Source organism: Anguilla rostrata, chromosome 1, assembly GCF_018555375.3.
Source record: "Anguilla rostrata isolate EN2019 chromosome 1, ASM1855537v3, whole genome shotgun sequence".
NCBI lineage: Eukaryota > Metazoa > Chordata > Actinopteri > Anguilliformes > Anguillidae > Anguilla > Anguilla rostrata.
The window spans coordinates 75,311,845-75,328,676 of NC_057933.1; the positions used below are offsets into that span (position 1 = coordinate 75,311,845).

General features: G+C 52.0%; 1 protein-coding gene across 5 annotated transcripts in view; it reads right to left on the minus strand.

The window, feature by feature from the left end:
• Positions 1 to 1,052: 1,052 nt before the first annotated feature.
• The window catches only part of kdm1a (lysine (K)-specific demethylase 1a), a 24,815-nt gene continuing 9,035 nt past the window's right edge, over positions 1,053 to 16,832 (minus strand). For 4 of the 5 annotated variants that reach the window (XM_064301404.1, XM_064301374.1, XM_064301386.1 and 1 more), the window contains exons 7-23: positions 16,806 to 16,832; positions 14,481 to 14,587; positions 14,076 to 14,157; positions 12,258 to 12,352; positions 11,194 to 11,211; positions 9,878 to 10,020; positions 9,311 to 9,401; positions 8,562 to 8,696; positions 6,664 to 6,737; positions 6,405 to 6,516; positions 5,926 to 6,058; positions 5,602 to 5,789; positions 3,612 to 3,726; positions 3,249 to 3,376; positions 2,841 to 2,987; positions 2,330 to 2,520; positions 1,053 to 2,291 (exon numbers count right to left, since the gene is read on the minus strand). The exon at positions 16,806 to 16,832 is cut by the window's right edge and continues 66 nt beyond it. In XM_064301404.1, the coding sequence (XP_064157474.1) occupies positions 2,335 to 2,520; positions 2,841 to 2,987; positions 3,249 to 3,376; positions 3,612 to 3,726; positions 5,602 to 5,789; positions 5,926 to 6,058; positions 6,405 to 6,516; positions 6,664 to 6,737; positions 8,562 to 8,696; positions 9,311 to 9,401; positions 9,878 to 10,020; positions 11,194 to 11,211; positions 12,258 to 12,352; positions 14,076 to 14,157; positions 14,481 to 14,587; positions 16,806 to 16,832 (1,781 nt within the window). In that variant the 3' untranslated portion in view covers positions 1,053 to 2,291; positions 2,330 to 2,334. The remainder of the gene's footprint in view (positions 2,292 to 2,329; positions 2,521 to 2,840; positions 2,988 to 3,248; positions 3,377 to 3,611; positions 3,727 to 5,601; positions 5,790 to 5,925; positions 6,059 to 6,404; positions 6,517 to 6,663; positions 6,738 to 8,561; positions 8,697 to 9,310; positions 9,402 to 9,877; positions 10,021 to 11,193; positions 11,212 to 12,257; positions 12,353 to 14,075; positions 14,158 to 14,480; positions 14,588 to 16,805) is intronic. The other variant, XM_064301365.1, reaches the window with a different exon arrangement.

Here is a 16,832-nt window from a genome sequence, read left to right on the forward strand (position 1 = left end):
GTCCACCAGTGGTTTCTTTTTTTTCCCAAGACTTTTGAAACTGCTGTACCCAATATACCCAGTTTCTGTGCTACATATACTGTATATATACATATATATATATGTGTACAGTTTTATATCCTCCATGTGCATGAGTGTGTGAGGGAATGAGTATTTTTTTCTGTTGTTAGGAGGAATTTGAGTGAAAGCCAGCCAAGCAGCCATTTTCAAGAGATCAGATTCAGCTGCCTGATACACACCAAGAAAAACAACAAAAAAAACCGAAATGAAAGTAGGACTAAAACAGTCTCAGATAGGGCCGGACTGATTGGCCTTATCTGCTGATAGCGGGCAGTATTTAACTGCCATGCACAGGGGTATTTGCAGCGATGACTCAATTCGGGCCGCGAACGAGGGCAATAAATGCAGCGTACGCGGGAACCAGAGGTCAAAGGTCACCGCGGACCAATCGGGGATGCGCTCCCGGACGTAATTCGCCACCTGGCAGCCGGCTGACTTAACCGCGATTGGACAATTATTAACCGAGCGCATCGGCGAAGCGCCATTCCCCCCCCCCCCCCCCGCCCTCGGTTCGGGGCGAGACAATACGCGGATTGTCAGGCTGGAAGACCCGGAAAGTTCTTTTGTCCCATGCTCAGCAGTAGCAGAGAGGAGCATGGAAAAAAGTTTTTTTTTTTTTTTTTTTTTTTTAAAGCGAGAGCCATTTTTAAAAACCAAAATTTCAAAACCCTGTTTTTTTTTCGACGCCTCTTTTGTTAGTTCCACCCAGTCTCACTGTCGCAGGGCCCTGTCCTTAATTCTGGAGAGTGCAGGGAAGCACACGGGCTCACCCCTGAAACACACGCTGACCTCCCGGCACGCTTTCAGGGGTTCTCACCACATTTTCAGGGGTTGTATGAATGAAACTGGATGGTTTCACTGGGGCCCCCTACAGCGGGGAGCGTCTGGATGGTTTCCACAGACTAGCTAATCCAGAGATTAGGAGAGACTGATGTTAGTCCCAACTCAGCACACACACGCACGCATACACAAATACACAAAGTAAAACAAACTTCAGAGTATCTTTTTTTTATTATTATTTTTGTACCCAAAGTTTCACAAAGTATAAAAAGTATGCAATGACAAAAAAAAGTTGAGCACTTTAAACTCCAGCAGTAATGGAGGACGACAAAAAAATATATTTTAAATCATAATTATGTCCCTCTCACTTTGGGAAAGGGAGAGTACTGTTTTTTTTTTTTTTACACTTTTTTAAACTTCTAAACAAAAAACAAAAAAAACAATAATAAAAAGAAGCCTTACGCAGATTCCAGTTAATGCCAGCAGGGGGCACTGAAACCTCCGTGTGACCTACATATTATTAAGTCTACAGTTCAACCAGGATAGCATAGGGCTCGCGGGCCTAAGGCCGCAAACCCCGTCACTGAAACGCAGAGCAATAAAATTATTTTTTCGTAAAACGACGACGAGGTGATAGGAGAGGTTCACAGGAGCACGACGGTCGTCCCGTCCCACCGTTAAACGAAAACAAACCTGCAGCGGTGGAGGGAGTTCGGGGGTCGGGAAAGCCTAAATTGTCAGTGTTCACGCCCGTGGGCCCGGGACGCCGCCGGTAATGCCAGTGCGAGTGGTGTTTCGATGGTGGGGTTGGCAGGGGGGGGGAGCAGAAAAGGCCGGACTTCACACCTGTGTAATTGCATCCATGTGCGGACACTTTCCCCCAGCATGCTCTTCTTCAAAGGTGACCCTCAGGGATGAGGGGTGGGGTCGGGGGAGGAGGTTATGTTCACAAAAGGGAGCTGAACCAGCTGGGGTGGGTTTAAATATCTTAGGGATTGGGGGGGGGGGGTAGTGGGGTTAAGGGACAGGTTTTACATCATGTGGTTCCCCTAAGTAGCAAAGAATTCTGGGATCTCTGAGCCTACAGGGGCTAGAGTCTGTGCAAGGAGAAAAACCCCAAAACCCAAACAAGCCTCAAGCTTTATCGACTGTTTTTTGTTGTTGTTGTAAAGACACGACAGGACATGACAGCCCAGGTGTATGTGCGGAGGTGACTACATCAATGGTGTGTCCTAGAGGAAGGAGGCGGGGTCTAGAGGCTGGAGGAGGGCTGTGGGTGTGGCCTGGTGGAAGAAGGCGGGGTCTAGAGGCTGGGGGAGGGCTGTGGGTATGGTCTGGTGGAAGGAGGCGGGGTCTAGAGGCTGGAGGAGGACTGTAGGAGTGGTCTGGTGGAAGGAGGCGGGGTCTAGAGGCTGGGGGAGGGCTGTAGGAGTGGCCTGGTGGAAGGAGGCGAGGTCTAGGGCTGGGGAGACTGTGAGTGGTCTGGGGGGGGGTCTAGAGGCTGGGGGAGGGCTGTGGGTTGGCGGTGGGCGTGGCCTGCCGGGGCAGGGTGTACATGGCGCCCAGGAACTGGTCGGCGATCCGGCCCGCCTCCCTCAGGCCGCTCAGCAGCGCCCCGTGCACCGTGGCCGGGTAGTTCCGGATCGTGTGCTCGCCCGCGAAGAAGAGCCGAGGGACGGGCTGCAGAGAGAGAGAGAGAGAGGAGACAGGAAGTGGACATTACTCGTGTGCGACCTCAAAACGGCCCCCCAGGGAAACGCGAACTAAAACTTGGACATGCGTCGCTGCAGACCTGGGGCCCGTTCCATGATGCTAGCGCTAATATTAGCGAGACAGGATGCAACAATCTGTCATCTATCTCTTTTGGGAAATTTGGCAAAACAAACAAACAGTTCTGCCGATAGAGACCGAAATCAGCGAGTGGAAGAAGGTTGCGTGTCGCTTTCGTTAACGGACCCCTGGTGATTTTTGGGGCGTGGCGCCCAGGTGTGGCCACTCACCTGTGAGGCCCCGGGGATGGCCGGGCCGGGGGTGATGGGCTGGGCCATCAGGTCGTAGTCGTTGCCGGAGGAACCGGCCGCCACGTAGGAGTACGAGCCGCGAGCCCAGGGGTCCGCCCGCCAACGTGTTACCACGGTTTCCTTAGGCTGCAAAAACAGGACAAGCACAAACCCGCTTTACTGCTCACTGCTGCAAAACACAGGAAGACCACACGTAACCCAGCAACACTGTGTATCTGAGAAAAGTTAAACCCATGTTAAATGCTACAGTACATTCTTCTAATGTCAACAGCTGAGCCCAGTAAACCATCTTTCATTATGTCCTTCCTGTTGTAGTCAAATTACACAAGTGGACAAACACCTCTTCGTCAGTCTTGCGCGCACACACACACACACACACACACACACCTGTGGCACGGCACTGCTGCCAAAGATGCCCTTGAGAATGGCGAGGCAGCGGCCAACGATGACATCATCACTGATGTTCTCCATGATTCCGGCCGCCTCCCCCGCCATCAGAGCCAATAGGATAGGAGCTGAGGGGGGCAGAGAGGCGTGGCAAAGATCAAGTAAAAGTACACCCCTCTTCTACAGGATACGCTCTGCACAAATTAAGCAGCCATAGAAAGTCAAACCTGCAACCCCCCCCGCCAGCCCCCTTCACACTCTGGTCCCTACACCCTGCAACTCACACATGGGATTCAAGATCAAAACTATTTTCATTTAAAGAGGCCATGAAAAAGGCGAACCCGATTGGCTGGTTCCACTCACCCTTGTAGAGGTTCCAGAAGAGGAAGAGCTCCCCCCGGCTGGCCGTGGTGCTGCCCACGTGGCCGAACAGGTTCACACTGGGGTCCCAGAACACGCGGTCAAAGCACAGCACCACCTAGTGGCAGGGAGGACAAACGGCGTCGTATGAGTGAAGGCTCAGGGGGTAGAGATACAGTAGCTTCTGCTCTTCAGATTCCATAAAGGTCACAGCACGTCAGAGAAATCCTCCCACAGAACAGTCTGTATCATATAGTAGGTCTGCCACAGAACAGTCTATATTACGTTCCACAGTTCAACTTTTTCATTTTTCATTTTTTTGTGTTGAGAAGCGAACTGGCAGATGCGCGAGCAGACGTGTGCAGTACTGCAGAGAAGCGATCGGGTCACAGGATCCTCAGATCCCCGCGAGCAGGACTCTGCCCCTGCATTCCTGAGCGAGCCGCCAGTCAAACTCCTCAGCGGTACATTAATAAAGCGAAGCGTGACGCAGGATTAAAATATTATCATTCGTCAGCATCTTTCTTTTTTTTTGTTGTCGTCTAACTCCTCCTGCCCACAAGTCCCAGCCTGCATCACCCCTAAAACCCAGTTCAGTCTGCGGCCGCCCGCAGGGACGTGCAGGGATCCGGTGGGTGAACGGGTCTGGTAATGAGGCAGGCGGCCTCTGCTGGCCGAGAGGTGGCACTGCACCCCGGGTTGCATAATACTGCAGCATTTTTATGCTGCAGCCGAACGAGGCGATTTACACTCTGCAGAGGAGGATGCGGAAGGAGAGGGACAGAGAGGGAGAGAGAGAAAGAGAGGGACAGAGAGGGACAGAGAGGGAGAGAGAGAGAGAGAGGGACAGAGAGGAGAGAGAGAGGAGAGAGAGAGAGAAAGAGAGGGACAGAGAGGGAGAGAGAGAAAGAGAGGGACAGAGAGGGAGAGAGAGAAGGGGGGGGGGGAGGGAGAGAGGCTGACTGGATTTATCTTTCCTCGCCCCCTCTACAGTGGGCGTAGGTCCCTCCTCACGCAGGGCAGAATGCTGACGCTCCACCCACAGCCTTCACCCCCCGGCTCCCTCAGGAAGGAGGCACAGGTAACCGCTGCGGAAGCGGGGCAGGTGATCAAGGAGCCGGATTTCTGCCACGCTCCTTTCTCCGCTCTGACCTGCCACAGCCTCGGCTCTTTGATGGGGTTTCCACGGAGACCGCGGCGGACACGAGAGGAGAATCCCCCTCAGCTGCCGCACGCCACGGACGCCTTTCCGGTTTTAGCGAAGCCACCGTATCGCTTGGCTTTCAAGAAGGCTCACAACGGGATGGAGAGAAGGGAGTGGGGCAGGGCGCACAGTGATCGCATCATAATGGGGTGGAGAGAATGGTGTGGAACAGGGCGCACAGTGATCGCATCACAATGGGGTGGAGAGAATGGTGTGGAACAGGGCGCACAGTGATCGCATCACAATGGGGTGGAGAGAATGGTGTGGAACAGGGCGCACAGTGATCGCATCACAATGGGGTGGAGAGAATGGTGTGGAACAGGGCGCACAGTGATCGCATCACAATGGGGTGGAGAGAATGGAGTGGAACAGGGTGCACAGTGATCGCATCACAATGGGACGGAGAGAAGGGAGTGGAACAGGGCGCACAGTGATCGCATCACAATGGGGTGGAGAGAATGGAGTGGGGCAGGGCGCACAGTGATCGCATCACAATGGGGTGGAGAGAATGGTGTGGGGCAGGGCGCACAGTGATCGCATCACAATGGGGTGGAGAGAACGGACTGGAACAGGGCGCACTATGATCGTATCATAATGGGGTGCAGAGAATGATGTGGAACAGGGCGCACAGTGATCACGTCACAAGGGGCCGGAGAGAATGGCCAGGGCGCACAGTGATCGCATCACAATGGGACGGAGAGAACGGAGTGGAACAGGGCGCAAAGTGATGGCATCACAAGGGGGCGGAGAGAGAGCGGGGTTCGTGCGGGCCGGGTTTTTGGGGCGCACCTTGTTGAGGTTGCCGAAGCCCATTCTCTGAATGGCGGAGGTCTTCCACTCGGGCAGGGGGGGCACGAACTGCACGGCGGGGGGCTGCTGCTTCATCACGCCCAGCGGGAGCGTGCACAGGACCGCGTCGCACTTATAGATGAAGGTCTGCGTGGTGCTGCGCGTGTTCACTGCGATCACCTCGCAGCCTGCATGGGAAGCACATGCGCTGCACGTTAAATACACGCATTATACACGCACATACACACACACACACAGACACACATACATACATACAGATACGCACACTGACACTGACTGACACACATACACACACACACTCACCGGAGGCCGTGTAGCGGACCTGCCGCACCGCTGTGTTGAGTTTGATGTCCAGCCCCTCGGCCAGGGCCACAGGAACACAGGAGTAGCCGTTCCGCACGGTCAGGTGACTTCCTGTGAACTCAAAATCATCATCCTGTACGAGGGGCGGAGGGAGGGAGGGAGGGAGGGAGAGAGAGAGAGAGAGAGAGAGAGAGAGAGAGAGAAGGACAGAGCTAGTTATCCTTCTCCAAACATAAAAAACACATGACAAACATTACACGTTTAAATTACTATTTAAAAAAAGAATATAAATCATATTTCACCCTCCTGCTTAGGGTGGAAGACAGGAAGGCAGATTATGACAGAACAGAAATGCACACAAGAAAGCGTACTGACTCTGGATCAGCTTTGAGCAGTGAGCACACTGAAGCATAACAAACTATTTACTGATCCTGGACCAGTGGAGCCCTCGTGGCCCCGCCCTGGGCGCCGGCCAATACCTGATCCCAGTGCTTCAGGGACAGGGTAGACAGGGGTGTGGCGTTGGCAAACTCCAGGTTGGCAAAGTGCCAGTCCAGGATCTGGCGGTCCCTCGACGACAGGTACACGTCACTGCAAGGGAAGGGGGGAGGATTGGGGAAGGGGGGGGGGGGGGGGCGCAGGTCAGTCTGCTCTCACCTTAAAAAGCCACTCTCAGCTGTTTTTTTGGTGATTTAATTAACTCGTTTCATTCGCTGTTCGGGGGTGGGCGGGGCCTACCTGGGCGGGTTAGCCTCCAGCTCCTGCAGTTTCTCCTCCAGCTTCACCTGCGTCTCCGCCAGCTCGTCGTACTCCTGCAGCCCGGGGGTCAAAGGTCAGGGGTCAGACACACCTCTCACACAGCACACACCTGTACACACCTCTCACACAGCACACACCTGTACACACCTGTAACACACTCAGGTGAAGTGCCACACTGTCCAGTTCCCCTCACTATGCATTCTTATGTTCTAATGTTCTAGATGGGCTGACTGGTCAGTTCTCCTCATTATGCATTCTTATGTTCTAATGTTCTTGATGGGCTGATCGGTTTGTTCTCCTCATTATGTACTCATGTTTTTTCATGTGTATCTAAGGTGTGTAACTGAGACTGTGTATGAGGTGCAGAGGCGGGCGTGGCCGTTCGGGGTGTAAAACGGGAGAGATGAGGCGTGCCCGAGCGCACGGATGCCGAGGAGGAAACCATGCGAATGAAACTAACCGCAGTGGGCCAGACTGGTGCATGCTGGGAAGTCCCGCTGAGACTGTGGGATCTGGGTCAGCACAGGGGAGACAGGCAGCATTCCAGCCTGAGCTTCTGTGTGTGTGTGTGTGTGTGTGTGAGAGAGAGATCGTCAGTGTTTCTCTGGGTGTGTGTGTGTGTGTGTGCGCGCACGTCTGTGTGTGTGTGTGTGTTGCATGCGTGTGTTTTATGAGAGCCACAGAGCATATGAGAGCATTTGTGTGAGTGCGTGCGTGTGTGTGTGTATGTGTGTGTGTGTGTGTGCGTGTGCGTGCGTGTGCATGCGTGTGTGTGTGCGCGCGTGTGCGCATGCGTGTGTGTGTGCATGCGTGTGTGTGTATGTGTGTGTGTGTGTGTGTGTGTGTGTGTGTGTGTGTGTGTATGCGTGTGTGTTTTATGAGAGCCACAGAACTCCAGGGCATCAGTCACACAGGACTGACTGATGGCCGAGTCTCCTTCTACCTGCTCTCCCACCAGGAGCAGACGGCTAGTTACAGACCACCCCCCCCCCACCCCCCCCCCCCCCCCCACCCCCAGTAATGCTGCCTGACCTCCTCTGGACAGCTGTGTGTGTGTGTGCACGAGTGAGTGTGTGTGTGTGTGTGTGTGTGTGAGCCTGAGTATGTGTGCATGAATGAGTGAGTGTGTGTGTGTGTGTCTCTCTGAATCACGCTTTGAAGTGGTTTTTCAAAGTAGCACACCAAAGACCACTCCTGAAAGCAGCTGCGTTCGTAATCCCCAAAATAACCCAACGGCGTTTCAGAGAGGGGTCACACATCCCCGAAACAGGACAGGAAGGAGCCGCCCTCCCGCGGTATGCCCTCCTGGGGGGGGGGGGGGGGGGCCCCAAACTGGGGCCTGTGTGAAATAAAACCAGCCCAATCCAGGACCGAGCCAGCTCTCACGAGCCAGAGACATGCAACCTGTTTAAAAAAAAAAAACCCTAAAAATTACCGATACGATCACCGCGAGAATGAGCCGGAGGGACCGAGGGTCACTGGACAGCGCCTTTACCGTTGTTTAACCGTTTTCGATTACCGCTAACTGCCTGCCAACCGGGCAGGAGCGCTATAAAGCACTTTGTATCAGGTAACAGCCAGGAGATTATGAGCCTAATAAAAATAATAAAGAACTTTGCCTGCTTAGATGCGCTACTTATTTAGCTGGCAGCTCTAAGAGGAGAAACAGACTGCCCCCCCCTCACCTTGCAGAGTGGTCAGGCTCTCCCCCCCCCTCACCCTGCAGAGCGCGGTCAGGTCCCCCCCCCTCACCTTGCAGAGGGTCAGGTCCCCCCCCCTCACCTGCAGAGCGCGGTCAGGTCTCCCCCCACCCCCCACCCTGCAGAGCGCGGTCAGGTCCCCCCCCTCACCAGAGCGCGGTCAGGTCCCCCCCTCACCTTGCAGAGCGCGGTCAGGTCGCGGTGTTTGCTCTTGACCAGGAACTCGGCGGTGATGTCTCTGGGGGGCTTCACCTCACTGGCCTCCTTATACTGCTGATGCAGCTCCCTCACCCGCTCCTTAGTGCCCACCATCTGAAACGCGGTGTAACCAGGGTTACGTTACGCACGCACGCACGCACACACACACACTTCACCCGCTCCTTAGTGCCCACCATCTGAAACGCGGTGTAACCAGGGTTACGTTACGCACGCACGCACACACACACACACACTTCACCCGCTCCTTAGTGCCCACCATCTGAAACGCGGTGTAACCAGGGTTACGTTACGCACGCACGCACACACACACACACACTTCACCCGCTCCTAGTGCCCACCATCTGAAACGCGTGTAACCAGGTACGTTACGCACGCACGCACACACACACACACTTCACCCGCTCCTTAGTGCCCACCATCTGAAACGCGGTGTAACCAGGGTTACGTTACGCACGCACGCACACACACACACACACTTCACCCGCTCCTTAGTGCCCACCATCTGAAACGCGGTGTAACCAGGGTTACGTTACGCACGCACGCACACACACACACACACTTCACCCGCTCCTTAGTGGCCACCATCTGAGAGACAAACGTGGTTCAAACACGATCGCACACACGCATGCGCAAACATACGTGTACACACACACACATACACACACACACACACACACATATACACATGTTCACGAGCCAAGGGTCACCTTGTTAAGCAGCTCCTTCAGGTCCTCCTGAGTTTTTACAATCTTCTTCCAGTGTTCAATCTGCTCGTCTTTCACGTGTTTCTCCTGCAGCCTGAAACCACACAGCCTGCTCAGTACACTACACATCCCAGAGTGCAACAGGACACAGTCTGCGGAGTAAACTACACTTCCCAGTGTGCAACAGGACAAACAGCATGCTCAGTACACTGCACATCCCAGAATGCAACAGGACACAGAGCTTTCAGAATACACTACACTTCCCAGACTGCAACACTACACACAGTCCGCTGATTACAGTCCATTTCCCAGAGTACAGCAGGTCAATGATCCAGGAAAGTACTTCCAGGCAAGCAACAGGACACCCTTACAAATACACTACACTTCCCAGAGTGCTCCACCGCCTCCAGTCAGAAAACTACACTACAATTCCCCGCACTTACAGTCAGTGGCACCGTAAGCCACTGTGGCTATGAGCGTAGCCCTGCTGCATGAAAGCACACAGAGGCGCAGCCCGGAGCGTTAGCGCCGCCCGCAGCGTTAGCGGTGCAGCGGGTCAGAGGCACTCACTGGATGACCACCTCCAGGGCCTGCCCCAGGGACACGGGCTTGTTGTTGAGGAAGTTGAAGTCGAGCTGGTGGCTGAGGTAGGACGTGGCCTCCAGCAGGCGGTTGAACTCCTGCTCCACCATCTCGTCCTTCTCCTTCGGCACCTGAAAAATCGGTACAAATAAAGGAGTGAAAACACATCACAGCAAGCACACAAGGACACCACAGCACTTCCTGTGAGTCTAACCCAAAGGTCACACTGTCCTCTCTCCCTCACGCTCTCTTCTCTCCCCTTCTTCCTATCCCTCACTCCACCTCTTTTTCCTTCTGTTCTACTTCCTATTCCTCTATTCCTCTCTCCCAGTTAACCGCTCTACCTCCCTCCCACACCGATTTGTTCTCATTCTTTTCATCTCCGCCGTTCTAATCCTCCATTCCATCTTTTCTTCCAGTTTCATCCCTCTCTTCATATTCCTCTCTTCATATTCCTCCCTTCACCTCTCTCCATCTCCCTTCTCCTCATCGTTATCCCCTCTCCTCTCTCACTGCTGCTCTCTTTACCTCCCTCTTCATCCCTCTCTCCCCATTCCTCTCGTGATCCCTCTCTTCCTGATCTCACGCTGCACGCTGCGTCGTGTTTGCTGTGTAAGCGATGTTCCGTGCGGCTGAAGTCGAACCCCGGTGCGTTCCCGTAGCGCAGCGTAAACACAGACGTGCGTTTATGTCAGTGGCTCACGCGCGATCTGCTCCTGGTCTCTCACACACGCGCACATACACACACACGCGCGCGTACACACGTACATACACATATGCGCGCACACACACACGCACGCACGCATACACGCGCATACACACGCACGCACGCACACAATAAAAATATACTTCAGCGCTGTTTTTGTGTTTTTTTTTTTCCTCCAGAAGAGCTCAGGCTGGCGCGCACTTAGCCGCTGAAGGCTATCAAACTGAAAAACAAGCTGCCGCCAGACCAGTCACCCACAGCTGAGAATCGCTAATGAAGGCCTTTGTGTTTGTACAGGTAGCTGCAATTAGCGAACAATAGCGCCCCGACTGCAGCGAGCTCACACAGCCGGCTGTCCATGAACGCACACGGCTAGCATATGAATAACTTATGACATCTTCAAAAAAAAAACATATGCGCCTATTTATCTGGTTAATACACCCCTTTTTTTTTTTAAATACGTACATGATGCTGAATATACATTAGTACAGAGCAGCATATTACCATGAGAAGCCAAACTTTATGTACCTTTCCTGATTATGAATGGACATATTTATTAATAACAAAAATCATAATTAACGAAGAAAGGAATACGTACACTTGTACACCGTTCGCCCTTCGCAGTCAGGACATCGCCACGGGAGGAGAGAGAGACGGGGGGGGGGGGGGGGGGGGTAAGGGCGGGGAGAGAGAGGGAGAGAGGAAAACAAAGAGAGGCCGTTATTGAGAAAAAGCAGTGAACAGAAACAAATTTGCAGCAGCAGGTTCACACACACACACACACACACACACACACACACACACACACACATACAAATAAAAGGCATTCTCTTTCTGGCGGTAATTGGGGACGGGGAGGCGGCGGGCACACGTGCTCCAGTGCGCCAGCCCTCCCCCTTCTCGGGGGTAACTGGAGCCAGAGTAACTACCCCAAACGACCCCCGGGGTCCCAGAACCAGGGACGGGGTCACGGGAGGACTCGAGCAACTACACACCAAAAAACAAATCTGCACTCCCGTTCCCATTGCACCCTGGGAAATGTACTCTTTGGCCTGGCTCCAGTAAGTAAGCTTGCAGTCAGGTCGCGGTTGTGTTGAGATCCGTGCCGGGCGTGTTGCAGTCGGGCTGTAGTCACGTTGTGGTCAGGTTGCGGTTGTGTCGTGGGGATATTTTCAATAAGGTCGCGGTCGTTCTGTGGGTCATATTTCAATAAGGCCGTAGTCGTTGTGGTCAGGACGCGGTCACGTTGCGGACAGGTTCCAGTCAGGTTGAAGTAAGGTTGTGGCCATGTCGCAGTTATGTTGTAGTCACGTGGCGGTCATGTTGTGGTAATGTAGTGGTAACGTTGCAGTAATGTTGTGGTCGCGTTGCATTAATGTTGTGGTCGCGTTGCAGTAATGTTGCGGTCGCGTTGCAGTAATGTTGTGGTCAGGATGTGGTAACGTTGTGGTAACGTTGCAGTAATGTTGTGGTCGCGTTGCATTAATGTTGTGGTCGCGTTGCATTAATGTTGTGGTCGCGTTGCAGTAATGTTGTGGTCAGGATGTGGTAATGTTGTGGTAATGTTGCGGTCGCATTGCGGTAATGTTGTGGTCGCGTTGCGGTAACGTTGTGGTAACGTTGCGGTCGCGTTGCGTCCCTGTGCCTCTGCAGGGTACTCACGGCCTGACCGTTGGCCTCGTACAGGGGGCACTTCTGTTTGATCTTGGCCAGCTCCATGTTCACCTGCTTACTGACCACAGCCATGGGGTTTCCACCTGCCGGGAAGAAGGGGGGGGGGGGGGTAAGGGGTGGTCAAATATCCGAAACACCCGAGCCCTACAGCGCAGGCCTCTGAGGGACCCACACAAATTTATCACCTAAAATCTCGTTCTCCAGGCGCAGGCACCTCTGCATCACACAGCTCTCAGCGCCAGTCATGACATCACCGATAAGCGACCGCGCTCGATACTGAAGGACGCTCGCACGACCGACCACCCGCCGAGAACACTAACGCAAAAATAAATACGCTATTTCTAGCGCGTGTCAGTGCGAAACTGTGGGCGTGGAATCTGATTTCTGGAACACGCGAGCCCCCCCACGCTTCCGCACAGCCATTTTACCCCTGCCAGGGGATCTCAAACCAGGGCCGGCTCAGCAGAAGAGAATTTAACGGATAATAAAACGTTATATTTCGGCATGTAAAAAAATATGCGAATACTACATTGCGTAACAATCGTACAGCAGATGCTTTTATCTTCAGCGGTGAACAGCAGTGGAGAACATCAGTGATAGACAGATAGACAGATAGACAGATAGATAGATAGATAAATGGCCTTCTATTGCAGGATATACACGTGTGATGTCACTGCGTATGCTCATAACCCCCCCCCCCCTCACTTTACCCCTGCCTGCAAGGGGGTCGTGGATTACGGTGTTAACAGGGGGGCCCATTTTTGTTGAGGTGTGGAGGGGGGTACAAGGGCAGCTTCTGCTGAACTGAATAAAGTCTGTAATCTAGAGGAAACCCTCAGGACCAGTGGGATTGTGAGACCTGCTCCTCTTTTATATAAACTCACACATCAGATTCCACACAAAATGGGACTGAAGAAGCTCAAAGTAAAAGTGAGACAATGCTCATTTGTGTTCCAGACCTTAAATCCATGACATGTACGCGCACGTGCACACACACACACACACACAGCGTACATTATAAAATTCACCAACTGAGCTCAAGGCAAACTGAATGTGCTGGGCGCTTACTGCCACCTGCTGGAGAGCAGAGCTACTGCCAAACCTCTATGGTTGACTAGGAGTTCTGGAGCCCCTCAAATTTGGTGGAAACAAATTACCACCCTCCTACCCAAAAAAAACTCTCCAAAAGTGTGCTTTTCTAGCAAAAGTACAATTTCACAATGTACCTCAAGACTTCCCTTATTTCTTCTCAAGATGATTTCTAATGTATGTTAGTTAACCCTTGGATGCTTAATTTAAAAAAAAAAAAAGTTTTCAACATTCCAAGTCAGTGTTCTAGAACCCTGTTTCTTTCAGTTACTGGTAGTGATTGTGACATCAGCATTACAATTAACAGTTAAAAACCATTCTAATCACATCAGCGCTTATACCTTAAAGGGTTAAGCAGTACTGTATTTTTAGGAAAAGAGCAATGGACATGCACAGGTATCTATGCTTTCAGGGGTACATTTGCTGTTGAGAAAGTACGGAGTGCTTGCGAGCTTGAGTCTGCGTGGAGACCAAGTGTGCATGTGGCATGCATGTACGAGAGCAAACCTGGAGTGTGTAGGCTTCTGTGTGTGTGTGTGTGTGTGGTGTGTGTGTGTGTGTGGGCGTGTGTGTGTGTGTGGTGCGTGCATGTGTGTGTGTGTGTGTGTGTGTGTGTGTGTGTGTGTGATGCGAGTGTGGTGTGTGTGTGCAGCGTGTGTGTGTGTGTGTGTGTGTGCATGGGGGTATTTTAACTAGCATTCAGGCCCTGATGCTCACCCAGTCCAGTCACCACCATGGCTCCCAGGTCAGCTACATAGTTCCCCTTGCGGAAGGTGGCCACCCTCCCCCCCACGCGGTCCTGCAGAAAGACACACTCGGGTGAGGGGGCGGGGCTCAGGTGAGGGGCGGGCCTTCAGCGTAAGGTAGGGGGGCGGGGGGGGCTCAGGTGAGGGGCGACAGGCACGGGGGGCTCAGGTGAGGGGGCGGCGGCTTGTTACAGGCACTGTAAGGTGAGGGGCGGGGCTCAGGTGAGGGGCGGGGCTCAGGTGAGGGGGCGGGCTCAGGTGAGGGGGCGTGGCTCGTTACGGGCACTGTAAGGTGAGGGGCGGGGCTCAGGCTCAGGTGAGGGGGGCAGTGGCTCGTTACGGGCACTGTAAGGTGAGGGGCGGGGCGTTTACCCACCCTGGCCTCCAGCACGGTCACGTCCATCCCAAAACTCTGCAGCTGCCGGGCAGCGGCCAAACCAGACACGCCCCCTCCGATGATGATCACCTTCCCCGTCTTCTTAGCTGTGAGGGAGGGGTGGAGAGAAAGAGGGAAAGATGGGACATAGCAGAGAGAGAGAACAGGAGGGAGAGGGAGGGAGACAGAGGGAAGGAGAGAGAGAGGGAAGGAGGGAGAGATAGACAGAGGGAAGGAGAGAGAGGGAAGGAGGGAGAACGAGAACACGAGGGAGGGAGAGAGAGAGGGAAGGAGGGACAGAGAGAGGAGGAGGAAGAGGAAGAGAAAGAGAAAGGGGTTTATCCCAACATTCTCTCATCACATATCAGAGTATATTTAGCTCATATTCAGCAGTTCCTTTTCTTTAAGAAAATAACCAAACTTGGCTTGTTTAGCAAACAAAAAAAAAAAAAAAAAGAGAAGTTTAGAAGCATCCTGCATTCCAGGGACAGAGCTGCGGTCAATTCAGTTTCAATTCAGCCCACACAGGAAATTAACCAAAATTCAATTCAACGAACTGGAAAAAAAATCCCCCCCACCGAACACAACAGGCCAGTTTTCCAGTTCCTGAATTCAATTTCGCTTAATTTCCTGAATCCACAGGGCTGAAATGGGACAGACCTCCCGTCCTGGTGCTCAGCCACTCCACGTTCCCAAACCCGGTCCAGGCAACCCGCGTCCGCCAATCTCTTACGCCAATAAAGTTATACACAGGCGTTTGAACGCTTTCATAATTTTCCCCTTAAACTTAAATGGCACAAGCAACAACATTTGGCTCATTATCATTATGACTGATTATCTACCAAATGGTAGAAAACATAATTAGGAGCCAGTCTTTAATTTCTTCACTTTTTTTTACCTCTTTTCATGTAACAATTTGCAATATAGCGCAGCAAGTACAATGTGAAAACGATATTTCTGTTCTGTTCACAGCATGCGTATATATTTCTGATAATAATGTGGCTTAATAGAGTAAATATTCTTTCAAAACGCGACAGCACAATTACTCATAAACAAACAGCTTATGGCGGCAGTGCAGCACAGTGGGTAAGGAATGCTGACGAAAGTCTGGGTTCACTGGGTAGGTAGGACACTGCTTGTACCCTTGGCAAGGTACTAACGCATTTCTAGTGTATATCCAGCTGTATAAATGATACAAGTAAAGACATGTAAAAGTGTGTAAGTACGACAGAGCTATAAAGACTACTGTAATGTAATATAATGCCGTGTCAAATTCTGAGACTCACTGGGGATGTAATTAACACTGGCAGTACAGAGCATAAAGACTACATGCAGGTGTAATAAACGCTGACAGAGCATAAAGACTACACGCAGGTGTAATAAACACTGACAGAGCATAAAGACTACATGCAGGTGTAATAAACACAGAGCACAAAGACTACACGCAGGTGTAATTAACACTGGCAGTACAGAGCATAAAGACTACAGGCAGGTGTAATAAACACAGAGCACAAAGACTACACGCAGGTGTAATTAACACTGGCAGTACAGAGCATAAAGACTACAGGCAGGTGTAATAAACACAGAGCACAAAGACTACACGCAGGTGTAATTAACACTGGCAGTACAGAGCATAAAGACTACACGCAGGTGTAATAAACACAGACAGAGCATACAGACTACATGCAGGCATGAAGGCCTGGGTAAGATACAGGCGTGTGGATAAACACAGCAGAGCAATAAAGACTACACGCAGGGTTGACTCTACTGACAGAGCATAATGATGACCTGCCTAGGGTAATAACCGAGACCAGAGTCATAAAGGAACACGCAGTCAGTAATCAACACTGACAGCATAAAGACTCCGCAGTGTAAAAACACTGACAGAGCATAAAGACTACATGCAGGTGTAATAAACACTGACAGAGCATAAAGACTACATGCAGGTGTAATAAACACTGACAGAGCATAAAGACTACACGCAGGTGTAATAAACACTGACAGAGCATAAAGACTACATGCAGGTGTAATAAACACAGACAGAGCATAAAGACTACACGCAGGTGTAATAAACACAGACAGAGCATAAAGACTACACGCAGGTGTAATAAACACTGACAGAGCATAAAGACTACACGCAGGTGTAATAAACACAGACAGAGCATAAAGACTACACGCAGGTGTAATAAACACTGACAGAGCATAAAGACTACATGCAGGTGTAATAAACACAGACAGAGCATAAAGACTACACGCAGGCATGAAGGCCTGTGTGAGATGGCGCTGTGGGGATAAAGACCACACGATAGGGAATTAAAGACTCACTGGGCAAGGGCTTGACTCTCTTGTAGA